The 19,940-nt window shown below is 46.8% G+C and overlaps 1 protein-coding gene across 2 annotated transcripts in view; it reads left to right on the top strand.

Moving 5' to 3' along the window:
• IL27RA (interleukin 27 receptor subunit alpha) overlaps positions 1 to 19,940 on the top strand; it is a 262,144-nt gene that overhangs the window by 213,058 nt on the left and 29,146 nt on the right. For both annotated transcript variants that reach the window (XM_078685668.1, XM_078685675.1), the window contains exons 12-13: positions 13,819 to 13,941; positions 14,804 to 14,891. In XM_078685668.1, coding sequence (XP_078541794.1) covers positions 13,819 to 13,941; positions 14,804 to 14,891 — 211 coding nt within the window. The remainder of the gene's footprint in view (positions 1 to 13,818; positions 13,942 to 14,803; positions 14,892 to 19,940) is intronic.

Consider the following 19,940-nt stretch of genomic DNA (forward strand, 5'->3'; position numbering starts at 1 on the left):
CAGAGCCACCCACACACACATACAGAGCTACCCACACACACATACAGAGCCACCCACACACACACACAGCCACCCACACACACATAGAGCCACCCACACAGACATAGAGCCACCCACACAGACATACAGAGCCACCCACACAGAGCTACCCACACAAAGCCACGTACACACACACAGAGCCACCCACCCACACACACACACACACACACACAGCCACACACACACAGCCACACACACAGAGCCACACACACAGAGCCACACACAGGGAACAGAGGCCATAAAAAACGCTCACAGCGAGGGAACAGAGGCCAGCAAAGCAAGCACAACAACGAGGGGGCCGGAGAGCAAGCACAAAAACGAGGGGGCCGGAGAGCAAGCACAACCATGAGGGGGCCGGAGAGCAAGCACAACCCCGAGGGGGCCGGAGAGCAAGCACAAGAACGAGGGGGCCGGAGAGCAAGCACAAGAACAAGGGGGCAGGAGAGCAAGCACAACAACGAGGGGGCAGGAGAGCAAGCACAACAATGAGCAACCGCAAGCTGCTCTTTAGAGTAGTAATTCATTTCATAGACAAGTAAATGCATACTCCATTGCAAAAATGACTTTATTTAGGACTTATTCCTTAGTATTAGACACCAGTGGAAGGCTGATATTAGAAGAGAACAGAATGTAAGTTATATTCCATTCGCATTCTTCGATTGCAATTTTTTTCCTCTCGTCAGTGGGGTTGCAGTGAAAACCCTAAAACGCACTATTAGAGCCATATCGCAAAGCCAGTAGATAGTAACCTGATAAGAGTCTCTCTTTAGCAGAGCGTTGCCCAACTGAAAATGAATCTTTTAGAAACAAAAATGCTTATTTGCTCTCGACGTTAAATAAGCTACAGTTTACCCTTTCAAAATAATATATGAACGCTCAATGACTGCCAATCTGTATGCGGGCAGCATTCAGTTCTCTTCACCATATGGGTCTAGGGGTCTGCACATGCTCAACGTCCTGCCGCCCATGGTTGTAACCGCCCTGTAGAATGGGCAGCCAGGACAGTAGAGTGTAGCAAGCCCCATATTCCCAATGGGATATTTTCCGTTTATCTGTACGGCAGTAAGTGAATCTGGAGCCTTGGTGCATCTACCTTCAGTTGATTACTCTCATTGTTTGGGCGTGGCTCCATGTGCTGGGGCGTATGGTGAGCTTTTTTGAAACAATACTTTGCTATAAATCACACCTAGGAGCCAATTTACTAAATGGGTGCGTTTTTTCTCCAATAAACTCATTTGTCATTACATAGTTTATAATAATAAAATAGCACCTGAAAATGTGTGCCGGTTAACTAAAATTGTGAAAGTCAATGGAGGTATACACTCGTCGACCACTTGCATTGTTTGTATTCCCAACCCCCTGTGTACTCCGCAAATAGTTTGGGGACGCCCATTTATATTGACACACACTAGTACCAGTACAATTTTGAATATTCCACCCATTTGGCAGATTTTTCATTTGCGAGATCTTTCAAACGGTAGAAAGTCGTATATATCTCGATACTATCCACTGGCATCAAGGACTGTAACACAGACCCTCAGCTGGAGACCTCCCCACTCTTAGGAGAATGCAAAGGAATAGACCTAAATGGCATAAATTATTTTATTCTTGCAGTTCTTATGGCGCGCACTCAGTTCAAGCGCTTTAGAGTGCTTTGCATGAGAACCAGACATATTTTTCTACAGCCACAGTGAGGTTAAATAATTTGCCCCAAATCAGAGACTATTGAGCCAAGGCCGGAATAAGCCACTCACGTTTGAGAATCTTGCTGTGCATTAAACGCACACAACTCAGTTAACAAAGTGACACCTGAACTTCAGCTAGGACAAATAAAAATGCATTATTGTAGTGAACGCCAGCCATAATAATGTTATCACTGCAGTGGGCGTTCATAATGATCTCAGTTCAGCGCCCCTCGTGTTCTCACATCGTACCTTCAGGAATGGAGAGGGTGTCTGTCCGGATCTCCTCATGCCGTACTGCCCGCAAGCCGTCAGGTATCAAGAGCCTGCCGCTAACACAATTAGAGCAACTCTGGCTGCCAGGGTCCGCGCCGGCTCGTCGCGGAGCTCGCAGAATGGCGAGAGGTGAATTAGCCTAACTCCGTTTTGTTCCTCGTGAATGCAATATTTAGCGGTTGCCATGGCGGCCGATCCATCAGTATACAGATGGAGATATTTCAATCAGCAGCGCTTAATGACTCGCCGGCCCCGCGCTATCTGGCCTTAGAGCGATACCTGTTGGGAATGGCGATGCGCAGCGCCTTCAAGGTGCCTCCCGGGGGAAGATGCGGGCGGAATGTCCGCCATATGGAAATAGCTCCCCTAATTGCTTCAATTGGCCTAGGACAGCAGATAAATTACACCCACGGTGGCAGCAGATTAGAACCAAACTGTCCTTGCAGGATGTACTGAACATGCATGCAAATGGTGAACACGGTTGGCTTTTAGAAACTCACCCCTACATTTCTGCAAGTATTGGTTGGGGCGACGGGAGATCAAGCAACTATGCCAGGAATTAGGGGTATGAGAGAGACTGGCAATAATGTGTGACTTTGTGCCGCAGCAAATGAAGCTGGTTAAGAACGATGCGCTGGACATCTAGCTCCGCGTCTTCGAGGAGCACAAGGCGGAGGACATGATGGAGTTCGCGCATCGCTTGGAAGACAATCGGTCTGAAGTGGAATATCCTTTCATGTCGCTGAGAGAATCAGGGATTTCATGTCTCCCGCTGCCTGCACGCGCCAGTCGGCCCTCTGATTGGTTAATAGGAAACACCAATCAGAGAGCTGACTTGAGCGTGCAGGCAGCGTGATGAGGGGCGTGCTCTCTCCCAATGACGTCAGGGAGAGAAAAAACAGCAAAAACACACCCCTCCATCCCAAAAAGACGGGGCTTGAACGGAGTGACGCCCCTCTCCTCCAATGGCTGGCCTCCATTTAGGAAGCCAGCCAATGGAGAAGAGGGGTGGGTTCAAGCCCCCTATACTGTAAACATAAAATCTCGGCTGCGCGACACTGCTGCGCAGTGTACGCTAGGCCGAGACCTAAAAATGGAGGGAACCATGGATTGCTCAAATAGGAGCGGTGGCATTTCTGCAAAGCATGTTCATGAGATGGATAAAAGATATTTTGCGCATTCAATTTTTTTACAGTGTATTTTTAGACTGACTTTACTTCCACATAGCTTTCTGATTTTTAATGAACATCTAAGCATTTAGAGTCAATCCATGATAAAGTAGGGACTTTAAATAGCAGCAGTATTTTAGTTACTTGTGGCACCAAATAGTTTAAAATGCATATACAGTCTGCTATTCAATTACTTTATTTTGACCATAGGTCATAACGTACAATACAGCATAAAAAAATCTAATTTAAAACCCAAAAGACATCATGCAAACACTCAATAATTACTGCGGGGACCACCACCTTGACCACACCAATTTTCATGAGTTCCATTCAAGGTCACATATATGCTAACAATTAAAAATACTGTCGGTCACTAGTCTGCAGTGCAAGTTTAGTCCAGGTTACCTCTGATCATGATGACTGTCCTGAGAAATTTAGATACAGCAAAGCATAATACAGAAGAATTTAATGTTAATAGATTCACAAATTCTCAGCATGTAATTGTTTGACTTTTGAGTTGGAAAGGTCAGCTCACCCCGCATTTATATGTAAAGGGAAGCCCACAGTAATTGACCATTTCTTAGTCTCCCAGAGAGCCCGGGTCTAGTCTATGGTTTTCAAATTCATCAGAAACTGATCATAACCCTTTAATTCTCTGCACCACAATGCAATAATGCTATATCCTCCAGGGTGGTTGTAAGCCCATAGGGTAGAAACGTGTCAAAAGATGCTGGTTACATTTCTTGGGCTAATTTAGTGGCAGCTGATTTGAATATGGTGGGCCTTAGAAGCATATACATAGCATGCCTAGATATGGATGCCTCTGGTGAGGTTGTTAAATGGCTTGTTGTTAAATGGGGTGCTGCCTGGGATTCCTGACCCGACCTTGTGGAAGTGCTGCTTCCGTTACCTGCTTGTTTGCCGGCGCCTTATCCGGCCACTTCGCCACCATGCCTCGCGGCCCCCGCTTCGCGGGAGCCGCTCGAGGGCGAGAGACTTCTTCTGGGGATCCTGCCCTGGCCTCGGGACGTGCATTGGAGCACCAGCGTTGCACCAGGGACACCACAGCAGGTCATCCAGCACCGAGGCGGGACTGCGAGGACCAGCGTGCCCAGCGGCGCTGATTGGCCGCAGCTGGTCCTCTTCCCGCCCCCTCCACCGTAAAAACAGCGCGGTGTGAGTGCTGCCTGGGTGCTGCCTGGGATTCCTGACCCGACCTTGTGGAAGTGCTGCTTCCGTTACCTGCTTGTTTGCCGGCGCCTTATCCGGCCACTTCGCCACCACGCCTCGCGGCCCACGCTCCGCGGGAGCCGCTCGAGGGCGAGAGACTTCTTCTGGGGATCCTGCCCTGGCCTCGGGACGTGCATTGGAGCACCAGCGTTGCACCAGGGACACCACAGCAGGTCATCCAGCACCGAGGCGGGACTGCGAGGACCAGCGTGCCCAGCGGCGCTGATTGGCCGCAGCTGGTCCTCTTCCCGCCCCCTCCACCGTAAAAACAGCGCGGTGTGAGTGCTGCCTGGGTGCTGCCTGGGATTCCTGACCCGACCTTGTGGAAGTGCTGCTTCCGTTACCTGCTTGTTTGCCGGCGCCTTATCCGGCCACTTCGCCAGCACGCCTCGCGGCCCCCGCTCCGCGGGTGCCGCTCGAGGGCGAGAGACTTCTTCTGGGGATCCTGCCCTGGCCTCGGGACGTGCATTGGAGCACCAGCGTTGCACCAGGGACACCACAGCAGGTCATCCAGCACCGAGGCGGGACTGCGAGGACCAGCGTGCCCAGCGGCGCTGATTGGCCGCAGCTGGTCCTCTTCCCGCCCCCTTCACCTACTCATTTCTCTGATAAGTAGTCATTTGAACGCGGACGCGGGACGCGCGCGGGGCTAAGACCGGGGCTAAGACCGGGCAAAGAGCGGGCCGTTTAAGGCCGTTCAAGGACGGCAGAGGACGGCCCAGGCTCTGAACCCCTGTATCTTCGCCCTGAAACCGTCACCAAGGTAGGCTGAACTGTTACTCAATCACCTATCACTTACCCTTCTGAGGCCTCTCAGATATCAACCATGCGTCACAAAACTAGAAGTTGTACCAAAAAAGCTTCGGAGGTAGCTCAAGTGACTGGCCCTATTGATCTCTTTATCTCACGGGTAAATGAGACAATTGATAAGAGTATTGTATTGCTGGAGAAAAGAGTATCTTTGGACCTCATGAATGCGAAGCGCTCCTCCCTGGGCTCCCTTGCAAATGCTAACTCACCTTTTCAACAAGCCCTGAACAACTGCTCCCTGCCCCTACCTTTGTCTACCATTGGCACAGCTACAGTACCAAGTGCTGTCGATTTGTCGGTTACTCGATCAGACACGGATCCGTCCTTCGTGGATCTGGAGGCGACCCCAGACCTAGAAGCCTGTCAGACACCTGAAGTGACGGAGCCAGGCCTGGATGGGCTAACTGATAGGTCACCACCCTCCGTGCCTGGTGACTCTGGGGGTAGGGTTATTACTACATCAACTAATGCAGTGTCCAAGACTAAGCCCAAGGAAAAGCCTAAAGCCAAAGCCAGGAACCATAACTTGGTATCACCTATTCCACACCTGGCGTCTGGCATCCCCTGCTGGGTCGAAAATATGGTTACAGACCTTAAGCAGGACCTTGAGGCCACAATAGCAGCAAAAATAAAACCTCTGATCTCCAAACTTGATAGACTTACGTCGCTCATTAACACGAAATGGCCTAATAAAATAAATGAGCCTGGGCCTGCCCAGCTACAAGGGTCTAGAGAACCACTCCCTAACCCTCAACCCTCTGCCAAGCTCCCCAATATTGCACCCAATAAGGCAAAAATACCCCCATCCACCAAGGACCCACCTGTACTACACATGTCCCATTCAGGGAATAATTCCGTTCAATCCTCACTTCCATCCACCCCAAAGGCGGTGAGTGCTGCCTCGACCCTGCAGCAACCAGCTGCTGGTAATAAATCTACCATTTCCCAAGTGAAGGATTCCATAAGGAAACCTACGAACCCTTCAGTTTCTCACTCTACAAACAACTCTGAAGCCCCTAAGCCTAAACAGGCACGCTACAAATCAATTAGCCTGCCACCAGAAGTCTCTCCTTTTGTGGTTGTGTTGACTGCTGTTCCCCCACTGAAGGAGGGAGTCAAAGAAACATTTGTAGAGCTAAGAAACAAATGCGTTCAGTGGCTCCAATTACACAGACCCTTACCCAATAATGTGAGTGGGGAAATTCTTACTGTGCGTAGAGGGGACTGGGTGGGTAGGAGCAAGAAAACAATACCAGGGGATGTCATTACAGTTAATTTTAGGGATATAGGGGCAGCGAGTTTCATTTGTAATACACCTAACAGTGGTCCTACCACTCAAATTAAACCACTCCCCCTGTCTCATTTCCTCTCTAACCAACCAAGATCTAATCTTCATTGGTCTACTACTCCAAATAATAGAGGACCTGTATATCCCCCGCAACATGCCACTAAACACTGGCAGCAGCCACCAAATTTTCCATCTTTATTCCCGCATCATGCTGGCTTCCAGTGGCAACAACCTTTCCACTCTTTACCATCTTTTTATCAACCTGCTCAGCAGTGGCACCAATTCCTTCAGCCTCCACAACCTGCCAACCATCAGTGGCAACAGCCATGGCAGGACCCGTCTTCTTCCCTTGACCCCTCATATCCACAGTTCGCCCACCCTAATAGGTATTGTGTATTAGACGAGGTAGATTGACTTACCCCTATGGGTGGTCTAGCCACTTACTCTTCTCCCATTAAAAACATCATGGAGGATGTACTTCCAGCTGCATCTCTTTTTACATGCTTAGAGGTGTTACCTTCTATACCAGTTAGGGACAGTGTAGATCCACCTAATTCTCAAACAACTGTCATTTTAGAAGGTGTTTCAACACATGGTGAGCTAAAAATCCTTAGCTGGAATCTTGCAGGGATTTCTAGGAAACTAGGTCTCCCTGAGTGGAATGCCTTGGTTGACGCCCACAAAATCTGTATATTTCAAGAGACATGGGCCACTGAACCACTGCATCGCGTTAGGTTTGTCACTTTTTTTACACCAGCAGTAAAACCCAAGGCAGGGAAGGGGCGACCATCAGGTGGGCTTATTATCTGGGTAAGCATTTTGCTTAACTGCCGGATAACTATTAAGAAGGCAGGAACCCCAGATATCCTTGGTATTTCCCTATTGGGTTCACGTGGGGGAATAACTGCTGTCTTGTACAATGTTTATGTCAGAGGAACTAAAAATGGGCGTATTTCACCAACATTAATGGAGCTTGAGGCCCAACTAGGGGAGCAGAGTGGACTTGGACATACTATAATAGCAGGGGACTTCAATTGCACATACGAGCCACTTCCCATAGAAGGAATACCTGATCTAGGAGAAGAGGATAGTAGGTGGGGTATTCCCACCCTTTCTATCCCACCCATTAAGCGCTGGACTCGTAGTGCAATTCATCTAAATGCACTAACTTTAGAGTTCGGATTAAGAGCAGTAAATGGCCGTACACGATCTGATCTGCTGGGTGCTCCTACTTTTAACAGAGTTGGTCACTCCACAAGGATCGATTATATCCTGCTGGACATGGGACTCTGGAATTTAGTTATCGATATGGTTGTTATCCCTACCATAGAGAGCGACCACAACTCACTTTCTTTATTATTAAAAGATTCTTGGTCCACTGAAGTGTTGCCAGCCCCATTGAGTTGCCCACAGGAGATTATTGTCTCCTCTTGTGGCAGGCGCCTTAAGTGGAGCAAGATTATGTGTAATATTGATAAATTATCCACTATAGATGAAGTGGTCAAAGGCACGCAAGAAGTCATTGGCTCTATTGATCTAACTAAGGCAGCAGATAAGGTTACCACTATCTTTGAAGCAGCCATAAAAACCATAGGGGACCTTTTCTGGGCACAAGGGTCTGCAGGGAAACCCAAATCCTTATCTAAACCTAAAGGCAGGCATGATTGGTACTCAGCACTATGTAGAAAGGCCAAATCATGCTTAATTGAGGCAGTTAAAGGGAAGTCCCTTCTGTCAATTCAAATGGCCAGAAACGAATACAAAAAGGCCCTGCGGCTAGCTAAAAGGGAAGGGGAAGATGCCTACTGGCTAACCCTTAAGGAAGCAAGCATGAAAAAAGATTCCAAAAGCTTTTGGGACACTATAAGGGCACGTAACAGACCTGATAGTGATCTCTTAACTTGTAATATTCCGGGTCATGCGTGGGAGGCTCACTTTTTGAAACTCTACTCCTGCTATAACGGACCCAATGGGGGAGGGCTTGTTCTACCCTCTCCTTATATTAACTATACGCTTTACCTCAGTGACTCTGATTTTACACTAAAGGAAGTGGAATATGCAATAAGCTCTATTATTCCACAAAAGGCTGCTGGACCAGATGGCATTCCGGGGGATTTGCTAAAATCCGATAGTGCTAAATGGGGCAAACTGATTCACTCCCTCCTTGTTGCCATCTCTAGGGGTGCCCCCATTCCCTCATCCTGGAAGGGGGCGGAGGTGGTCCCCATTCATAAGAAAGGCTCAAGGGAAGACCCATCCAACTATAGGCCGATCAGCTTGCTAGATATCAGCCAAAAAGTTGTCGGTAAAGTTCTCTTACTCAGAATTCTCAACTGGGTAGAAGAAAATAAAATTCTTACCGACTTCCAGGCCGGCTTTAGAGTAGGCACTGGAACGATTGAGCAAGCATTTAGGCTTATGATGGTCTATTGGAAGGTAGTAGTGATAGGCAAGGGCAGTCTTTATCTTGCATTTATCGATTTAAAGACTGCCTTTGACCATGTCCCTAGGGACATGCTATGGAAGGTTCTGGGTGACATGGGGCTGCCACAGTACTTATTATCCCTATTGGTCAGGTTACACCAGGATAGCTTCGCCCAAGTTAGATGGGGCCCTGGAGGGGAGAAAACGGGCTGTATTCCGGTAGAGAGAGGGGTCCGCCAGGGATGTGTTCTGGCTCCCACCCTCTTCTCTTTATATATCAATGGGGTGGTCGAGCATCTTCTCAAATTTCCATCTGACGAACCATCCCTGGCTGGTGAACGCATACCGACCCTCCTCTTCGCGGATGATACGCTTTTAATCTCCAAAACCCCAATGGGACTCCAGAAACTCCTGGATAATTTCCAATCATTTTGTACTGACCGAGGCCTAGTAATAAACACCAATAAAACAAAATACCTGGTCCTCAATTCTCCAAAACATCATGTGCGTTCCCCTACCCTAAACACTGAGCATTTGGAAAGGGTAAAAGTTTTTGACTACCTTGGGATACGCCTTTCAGACAAAATGGATTGGACGCCTCATCTAGACAAAATGCTGCTGAGCCATAAAAGGATCACAGGTGCCCTTTTGAGGGAGCAACGTTCTAGCTCAACACGACCAATAGGAACAGTTCTTGAGATCTATGCAGCCAAAGGTGTCAGCTCTGCCCTTTATGGAGCGGAACTTTGGGGCTTTTCATCTACCGAAGCGCTGCAAAGGTCTGAGAACAACTTTTGCAGACAAATAATGTCCCTTCCACAAAGCACCCCACTACTTCCTTTGTTTATGGACCTTGGCTGTACCCAGATTGGAGAAATTGCGAAATTCCGTCCACTACTACTATGGGCCCGTATTTGGCGGGTAGAAGAACTCAGCGGATATGCAAAAGGTCTTAAAGAAATCATGGCATCACCGCACTGGGGCAGAATCAAATGGTTAAAAGACATGAAAATCTTACTGATTAAATTGGGCCTACTTGAGTCTTGGTTAAGTAGAACCTCACCACCAAAGCAAATACTCAAAAAGCTCTATCGGGATTGGATTTGCTCCCAAAGACATTCCAGCATGTCTCTTGGCAAGCTAACAGAGGACTTCCTGATGTTTAAAGACTACCCCAGGCGCGAACCCTATCTGTACATAATTGGGAAACCCTTTGCCCGGACTTTGTATTTTAGATTTAGAACGGGTACTTTGCCACTAAACACTTTTACTAAAAGATGGAAATCCTGTTTAGGTAAATCTGATTTATGTCCATCGTGCCTAGTCAACCCAGAGTCATTAGCGCATTTTCTGTTTGTCTGCAAGGAATATGCTAATCCAAGAAGGGTGTGGTTGAAAAACCTATGCCGTCAGCTGGGAACTAGGAGCCATGATGTGGCAATTAGGATTCTTGTTTCGGACAGTTATGTACCCTATGTGTGTGCCCTAGCCAAATTTTTATCTTGGGCTTGGGCTATCCGAGCCAAAAAGCTAAAACAATCTGTTTAATTATTTTTAGAAAAAAATACTCTAGCAATGTTTTAACTTTTCATTATTTTAAAATTAACTGGCTATGCAATACTGAGCAACTAATTCTAGAAACTTTTTGCTTGGACCAGAGATACAGAATTCTTCTTTTTAAAAGTAAAACTTAAATTGTAATTTTTTATGCTGTTCTGCTTTTATGATAATGAATTTTTATCGAAATAAAGCTTTTTGACTTTGACTTTGTTAAATGGCTTGAGACTATTAATACATGTATTCATGACAGGCTGACAATAATGCTTCTCTGCACTCTACCCTTATCAAAAATAGAATGTTTACTGAGGCCTGTAGCAAAGTGTGAATTGTGGAAAGCTTTAAAAACTTTTTCAAGGTCCCCAAACTTGGTTCTTGAAAGGAGATGCGTAGCGGGCAGCTGTTAAGAAGTGAAACTGAAACATAGTAGACTAGGCTGGGTAGAGCAGCAGGAGGATGTCATGCTAAAGATGGAGGGATTCTGGATAAAGATGGAGGGATTCTGGCATATTATTTATGGTAGGGGGCACCAATCATCTAAACCCTAATTTGGAAGTGGTAATTTCAGCAAACTGGTGACTTGTGCATTTTTCCAAGTAAGATGGGTTTAACTAAGATTGACATGCATCACATATGGATATCTCGAGAACCACACTCGTTCCGGCAAAGGTAGTTAAAACTGGGCTAGTTCTTCTAACAAAAGCTCTGGACAAGGTGGGGTCCTTATCTGTAGTTCTAAATTCATATGGAATTGTGGGCTTCCCTTCAAGGCAGGGCTTTTAAAGTTTCTTGTAGCTCACTAGCTTTTTCAGAAGAATCATTTAAATCTGGTTTAGAAAAGTAAAGTTTTTCAATAATTATCCCCTTATTAAAAAAGTGTGAGAGGATAATCCTTTCTGCTTTAGCCCAATATCATTCATTGATTATTCGGTTCAGCTTTTGGGCAGGGTCATAAGAGATGTACTTCATGCATGGGCAGTAATAGGCTGCTTATTGTATGAGGTACAAGTAGGAGCGAGAAAGGGCCTAGTTACACAAGATCAGTGTCTGAATCTTTACCTGGTAACCTCTAAATATGCTCTCTGCAGAAAGGCACCAATATATTTGGCATTTATAGAACTGTTGTCTGCTTTTGATATGGTAGACTGATTGAATCTTTGGGTCAGCTTGGAGTCGCTTGGTGTAGAGAAGAACTTGATAGCTCTTTTGGAATTGCTACTCATGGTATTCCAGGCCTGAACCAGGTATCAGAGGAACGGAGAGTTTACCACTCCCTTCAGCTCATAAAACCTGGTACAAAAGGCCTGCATATTAGTGCCCTTTCATTTTATCCAAAAGATGCAAATGAAGATAATTTGTTGAGTGCAGAAGTGGATGCTTCTACGATAGGGTTCAGACCGCTTCCCCTGCGACTTTACACAGATTATGCGTATTGACCTCCCAGGCACTGAATGGATTGCAGCAACTTGTGCACACTGGGCTTAGTTCATGCATTGCTTTAGTCAACAAGTTGAAGGCAACGGCCATTGGTGTAACTTCAAGTATAAAAAAAAATCTGTCTTTGTTAAAAGCTGACGTCTTGAGCAGCCGCGGCCCGTGTAGGTAAGAGCAGGGGGGGGGGTAGAGTATTTCGACGGACAAGGGAAAACTAATCATTTATTTAATTTTCCCTCATCATCGTCAGTCGAAATACACCCCCCCCCAACCCCCCAGGCCCCACGGCCCCACCGCTCTTACCTGCAGGGGCCGGGGCTGGTCCTGAGAGGTTGAACTCTTTTCCATATCTGGTGTTTGTTTTTGATTGTGTGCTAAAGTGGACTAACTTAACATGTTGAAGTGTAAGTATCAGAGAGGGAATGGAGTATTGTTTTCCTTTTCGTCAATCATTCTCTCTTTAGGTTCCTTTCTTTTGTGCCTCCATTCATGAATAACCTTGGCTTCCAATTTTCCCATTAGTTAGGAGTGATAAATATGGGGATAGAAATTTGTTTTTGTGTTTAAAGTATTCCATACTTCCGTACAGACTGACGAAGCCAGTACTTCACTGTAGAGAGCTGGGTGCAAGTACCAATATGTGCTGTGTTGGCTTTGATTTGGTCACATTATCAAATGTTCACATTTTGGAAAACGATCACACCAAGAGAGAGACATTTAGTAACAGAGACAAAAATGCTTTTCTAAGACAGCCTCTTTATTTTTGAAACAGCAACTTTTCAGTGTGAACACCTTATCAAGATAGCAATATTTTATAATAAAAACACAATGAGAACTCCATGCATTCCACAGTTAAAACATTGTACAAACTGAACAATTCTTGAATTATTGAGGAATAACCTAAGGAATGCTGCACATGGTAGGACTGGGGCTGCCATTCTTATACAACTGGTAACAGCACAGACCAGAATTAATTTCACTAGTGAATTGTGGCTGCCGCGTAAGACAGTGACAAATTCTAAAGCTATTTTTCCAGCAAGCTGGCACCCACTGGCAGCACGTTCTCGAGTTATGTTACCTCTCCAGTTCTTTATTAGAACTTGTGAAGGGTGAAACAAAGGCCTGTTGGACAGGATTTGATCCCATGTTGAGAATGCTCTCCTGCACATCCATTATCATAGAGAACATGCAATGACCTCTGGCGGAAATAATTACACCCAGAAAGCATTCACCATCTCAATTAATTACATTGCGTTCCCCACTAATGCGAGGACCTCAGCCGCATAGAATTCTAAAGCCCACGCCGCAATGCAGTTAGACGAGCAAGTTTCCAGAGTGCCCACATAAAGAGTACTTTTGCTTTGCTTGTTATCATGAGTATTGTGAGCATATGCAGAAGGGAAATATTGATGCCTGCCATAGAACAAAAATATATATGAAGGATGAGTACGGCCACCACAACAAATCCAAACACAGAAAAAGTCAGGGTGAGTCGTAACAGGACATGAAGTGTTTGTTGTTGCAGGAGGTTATGCATCGGTGAAGGAGAGGTGAGGGTGCCCAATGTGGTAGGGTGCAGGAGGAGTTATTATGTGTTAGAGGAGGTGGTGGAAGAAGGGGTTGAGGATGTAGTTGGTGAAGCTACAAGTACTGCTCAGGAAATAGGCGATGCAAAAGTCTTGATGGCATAGGGTTCGTCGGAAGAGGGGACTGTGTTGAGTTATAGTTGAAGGAGGGGACAGTGGTGGCATGGGGTGAAGGTGTGAGGAGGCGTGGGACATTTGGGGATGTAGAGGGTAGCTCCTGTGCTGTTGTATTGGGTATTGTTATCCTAAGTGTTTGAGGGAGGTGATTATGGCCCTCCATGCACAAATCTTCACTTCAATTTTTAAGTGTTCCTCTCTTCTAGTCTCTAGAGCTCAGAATATCACCATCTCGCAGCTTGAGCCATCGACAGAGTACCTTCTGAACGTCTCCGCCTCCACCTCTGCTGGGAAAAGCAGGAACTTTATCTATCCTTTTGTGACTTCAGGTACTGTTTATACTTGTGGGGCAGAGAGTATATGGAAACGGCCTGGCAGCTGTGGCCCCATCACATTCTCAGGTAGTGGTGGGGTGGCAAGGGATCCTGTGAGTTTAACCTTTTCATGTTTGTTTTCTGTCGCTGAGTCTAAAAAGCACTGTAGACACCCTGTGCATTCTTGTACACACCACAGGGGCAGCCAGGCCCATAGTGCCTGTCTCGGCGCACAAAGCAGTCGATGTTCTTATTGGCTTGCTTAGTTGCTACCTCAGGGTACCTGAGCGATCTCTTTAACTCCATTCTCTTCAAGAATCTCTCCTGGTGGTCTTGGCCATCGGGAGCTCTGGCCCCTCAGGTTGCTGATGGAATTTAGCTCCAGGATTAGGTTCTCTGCACTCCCCTCACTATGAGTTTCATTAGATTGTAGCTGGGTCTTGTTTTGTGTTTTCCTCCAGGGGGGTTTTGAGTCCTGATGTTGCAACATAATCAGTTCAGAGGTCTTCTCTTGTGTTTTCTTCTAGGGAAGAATTCTCTTTTATGTGTTTACTTCACGTGTCTACTTGTGTTTCGATTTGGTTGTGTGGATTTGGCTGGGTATTGACTTGTGTATTTCTAAATAAAGGTTTCCATTTCACTGTATATCTTGATGATGTTTCCCAATTTGTTATACGTGTTGGGATCTTTGCTAGGTCTGGATGAGTCCTTCACTGTGGTAAAAGGTTCTGTGCTCCTGACTCTGTTTTTAGTCGGGGAATTGGTTGGATTTTAACTTTCTCCAAGTTAGATCCATGTGGGTTTTTGTCTGGTTCTTTCTCCCTGAGGGTTGTTTTCTTCTCACTCCTCTCTCATCTGTCACTCTCTGTTACTGTAGGAGCCTCTGTAGAAACTGTGTATGCAGCTATATCGGTGACTGTGTTCCTGCTTGCCGGTTGTGTCCTGGGAATTGTGTTCCGTGCGAGGTACGTACATGCAGACATGTATAACCATTCACATACATTTACCACTGGCATCTCCACTGACAAACACAGTCCATTCTGTAAGCACAATTAAGGTATCACCTGCTTCTTGTCATCAAGGCATAATTTATTCGTAGCATGTGTTGGCCGTAGATACATATGCGTAGCATACTCCTGCCATCTAGTCTTGAAGTCAGATTGTTACAACCAGTTTTTTTTCCTCGAAGAAGTCCTTTGAGTCACGCGGTATGATGACTCCTCCTATAGTCTCTATTGCGCATGGTCTTCGGCTCCTCTGTTAGATTGTTTTTTTCCGCCATCATGTTCAGACATCGAGCTCAGAGCTCTGGGACTGAAGCTTCTATTCCCACCACAAGGCCATTCCAGCGCCCTGGTTCATCACCCTTTGACGGAAAACTCGACATCGACTATTACCCACTGATTTAACTTACTTTTTTCAATTCGCCCGCCTAGGCTCAGTCCCAGTTAGACTTCGCTTCCACAAGGTGTCTTTTGAGGCATGCCAGTTCTTTCAATCCAAGAAAACCCTTTGGCAACAGAGGGAACGTCTTTGGGTCTACTCCACCATGTAGGCGCACCACGCTGGGGATGTGCCCGATATCTTCAGGGAGCTGTCAATAGAGCCAGAGGAAGAGCTTCAGGATGTCGAGGCACATTGGGGAGAGGAGTTGGCCTAATGGCTAGGGCGGTTGACCTCGAATCTGGGGAACTGGGTTCGAGTCTTGGCAATGACGCTGAACAGCCTGTGATTCTGGGCAAATCACTTAATCTCCCCGTGCCTAACAAAAATGAATGTGCCCTCATGTAATGCAACTGGTGCTATGTAAAGCGCTCTGATACCAGGTCATGTTAGCGCTATATAAAACTCTGTAAAAGAAAAAGAAAAGAAAAAGAAAACAGGATGTGCCCATGGACATCCCCATCCTGCTGGCCAGCAGTGGTGAAGGCTCTGACTCCGACCCTGATCCATCCACATCAGAAGGGCACATGAGTACATGCTGCACAGGCCCCCACGTAACCTTCTGAGGTGGCTCATGGAACCCCACTGCCCTCAGGCCATTATGGTAGCCGAGAGAAGGCAAAGGAGCAGACACAAGTCCCTCTGCCTACAAAACATTCAACAAGCGTAAAAAAGTCGAAGATTCTAAAAGTTACCTTGGTGCTGGTGCCGAAAATCCAGCTTCGTTGGCCAGAAATCACCACAGTGCATTGGAGCCGAAAATAATATCTTCGGATCCGAAGACAACATTGGCACCGAGACAAGATCAGCCACCAAAAAGATTATTGGCATAAAAATCCTGTTGATGCCAAAAATTCCCTCGGCGCTGAAAATGCCAAACAGCGGCCAGTGGGTCCCATTCTTGAAAGACGAACTTTATAAAAGACAAAATACTCAATTCATTTACCCAGACACTGGCAGGGTAGTGGCAAAACCACCTCTACCAGCCACAGACACACTTTCTAAAAGGAAGACGTTTTTTCGGAAAATAAATCATGGGGCCAGATCGACCTAAAGTTCCAAAGAAAAAGCTTAAAGATAGGGGCACTAGGCCTACACCTTTTCCTCCAGCATCACCACCTCCACCTCCTTGCAAACCTAGATCTTCTACTATACTTCTTATATTGCCACCACCTGTAATATCATCAGCTCATACCCAGTCACCTGGACACCTTCCTTCAGAATAATCACATGCATTACCCGCACCATCATCAACAGGTGATATTGACAAAGGAGATTATATTACACCATATGATGCTCCATATGTTTCAGACCCACTGGGAGACTGTCCATGGTTCATGGGATTAATATGATGTAGACCCTGTGGATGACACTGATCCCGACCTATACCGTTCTAAACCCTCACCATCAGATGATACAACAACCTAGCCTGAAGTACGTACTAGGGCTGCACTTTATCATAAAGTGGATCTCCACACGTTGCAGGACAAGGATGACTTACTAGTAGAAACACTTTCATAGGACAGTTCAGTTCTTGCCTATGTTGAAAGGGGTGCTTAAGTACACAGGAGAAATATTAAAGCAGCCATTCAAGTCCAGGGTAATAACACCAAGGGTGGACAAATAATGCAAGCCATGTCCCTCGGATCACACATACATCAATGGTTAAGTTCCCCCCTGATGCTTTGGCAGTTCATACTGTCATAAAAATGGCTAAGTACCAGGGCACTGGAGATGCTCCTCCAACAGACAAAGGGAGCAAAAAATAAGATGCGTCAAAAAACGTGCTGCCGCACAAGCAGCCAATCACCTCTTTATAGCTCATTCAGTAGGCTTACTTTCCCGCTATAATAGAGCCCAATGGGATGAGATGCAAGAGCTACTTCAGCTTCTTCCTGAACAATATCGCCAAAAAGGGAATCAGTTGGTGGAGGAAGGGAAATCATTTCAAATACCACCATACAATGTGCACTAGATTCAGCCGATACAAGTGCAAGGGAGGTCAATACAAGTATCATTATTAGGACCATGCATGGCTTAGTCTCTGCTTTTAGGCCTGATTCAAACAGCCTTTACTTAATCTATCTTTTGATGGTGTACATTTATTCGGACCACTGGTAGATTAGATGTTAGAGAAAGTTAAAAAGACACGGAGCCTGCCAAAGCCATGGGTGCATTACAAACTTTTCAGCACAGGGGCTCTTTTCGGAGAGGACAATATAGAGGTGCATCAAGACCTGCTACATCTATATACACAGACAATGCTCAAAAGCATCCAGGCTCATACCAGTCCCAGTATACCAGGGGGACATACTTCAGATCACATTATAATTATTATTATTTTTTTTTAAAACCTTTATTGGTGCATATACAAAGTACAACTACAGGCCTACAACCTTCAGGCCGGCCACAAATATTTTGAGCAGGAGCGCATGCAACATGGCGACGCAATAGCACAACAATATCAATAATCGAGCAGTCAGGAGGTACACTGTAAATCCCGTGCCATCGCGCCTCAGGAGCACTGAAGGTTAATTTTAAAGGTTCCGTAGCAACTATTAAAGTCCAACTGTTCCGTTTTAATTGGAAATAGCAACTATAAACTAAGAAAAAAGGGGGTCCATGTAGGCGTGACATAACAATAGCCACAGAATTACACATAGCCAGCAACCCAATGTCGAGTCCCCTCAGGCGGCATGGCGGCCCAGAAAATGCGCAGGAAGGGTATCAGAGCCAATATCTCAATAAATAACTACCGCCACCCGCCCACCAGCAACATCGACACGGACCCAAGGTAGAAAAGAAAAGAAGAACTAAAAGAAAGAAGAAAAACAAGGCACCATAGAAACAGAAGAAACCGAAAAACCCAACCCCCAACCCCCCACCCTACAAGCATGCAGAGGCTACGGCCTACCCCCCCCCCCCTGCAGTGTGTCTGTCGCCCAATAAACCCGAAATATAGAATAAGAGAATAAGAAAAGAAAAGAAGAAAAGTATCATAACACCGAAGATATAGGGAGCAAGAAAAGAACAACCTAATCTAAAACTCCCATGTAACACCTAACCCCGGAGGAGGGCCACAATCACCGGTTCCCGGACTCCACCGCCCGCACAAAACTTCCGCCCCTTACACAAGGTCAAAAAGAAGACAGTCATTACAGCCATATGTGAAAAGGGATATCAAAAATAGCGCCCCTAGGTATACCGAAATAGCGTTACAGTCCGGGTCCCCACCAGCCGATCAACACAAATTACAATATCACGGACAGCAAGACTCACCCCCAGACCCCCAGCCCACCAAAACATCCATCCCGTGAAAAGGGATCAAAAATCGGACACATCCATTGCAACCTAAAATAGAAAAGGATCATTGTAAATAGCGCGTACAAATGTACCAGGAAAGCAGCTCCATTCAGGTCTACGCCAGCCAAGAGATAAAAGCAGCGCAAAATTATGCAGTTCGGGGGAACATAAACAAAATAAGAATGCAGCAGCACGACTCAAGCAATTTGACACAGTAAACGCACATAATTACAAGGAACACATCAAAAGAGCAGTCCGAGTAGAGTCTCCGTCAGCCAGTCCATAAAGAGCATTGATGAAGATTCCCTCAGCCCTGGCCAGATCTCGAGCGTGTCTTCCGACATGGCCACCGGGGGAGGTCCAACTCAAACAAAGCCGGAGGACAAAATGGCCACCACCGATGAAAAGAAGGGAGGCAGAGACAAAATGGGCACCACCAGTCACTCGCCGAGCTGCAGGCACACAGGATAATCACCCCCGAACTCAGGAAGAGACATCCGATCCGTCGCCAGAAATCAAATGTTTGCAAAGCTGCAGGTTCAAAGGGGACCGATGTTAACAAAGTCAAAGTTTGAAACACTAACCTCTCCGTAGACAAAGTCTCAGACCCCGACAAAAGGGTAAACATTGTAGCGCCAGTGAAGCAGTTGGACGGCCGTTCACAGGCATCACGGCAAATAGGGAAAGTCAACACCTTCCCGCGCTCATTCCGAATCCCGGCGTCCCCAACAGAGACAGACAAAGGCGAGCCAGTATAGTCCCGAGAAGTGGTCGAACTCCCCCGAGTCGAGAGAGGGATACCGTCGAGCCGCTCACCCAATTCACCGAAGAAGGCACGCCAATCACGGCGGAGCCCGGCAAGGTCGGCCAGGATGGCCCCGTACGTTGGCCTCGATTGCCGGCACTCCAGCTCCACAGTAGGGAATGGTTCTCTAGGCGCAGTATCCGTCTCGCCAACGGGCAGGGTGGTATAATCGTCACACGACACAGCCCTCACCATCTCAGGGAAGGCAGCCGCCATTTCTACTGCCCCGGGACATGTACACGGAGAAGGGGGCGAGCGCGGTTTCAATTAAGCGCACTCCGGGTCACCGTTGCAAGCACAACACACGGCCTGGGAGCGCCGCACGGGGGATGCCACTGCCGCTCCGCATCTAGGCGAAGGCGAGCATAGGGGCGACCATCAAGATGGAGCGGCTGCGAAGAGTCGCAGTGTCACCCAGGGAAGGCAGCCACAGCGGGCAAACGGCTGCACGACGCGTCGTCCT

This window comes from Lissotriton helveticus, chromosome 1_1 (assembly GCF_964261635.1).
Source record: "Lissotriton helveticus chromosome 1_1, aLisHel1.1, whole genome shotgun sequence".
NCBI lineage: Eukaryota > Metazoa > Chordata > Amphibia > Caudata > Salamandridae > Lissotriton > Lissotriton helveticus.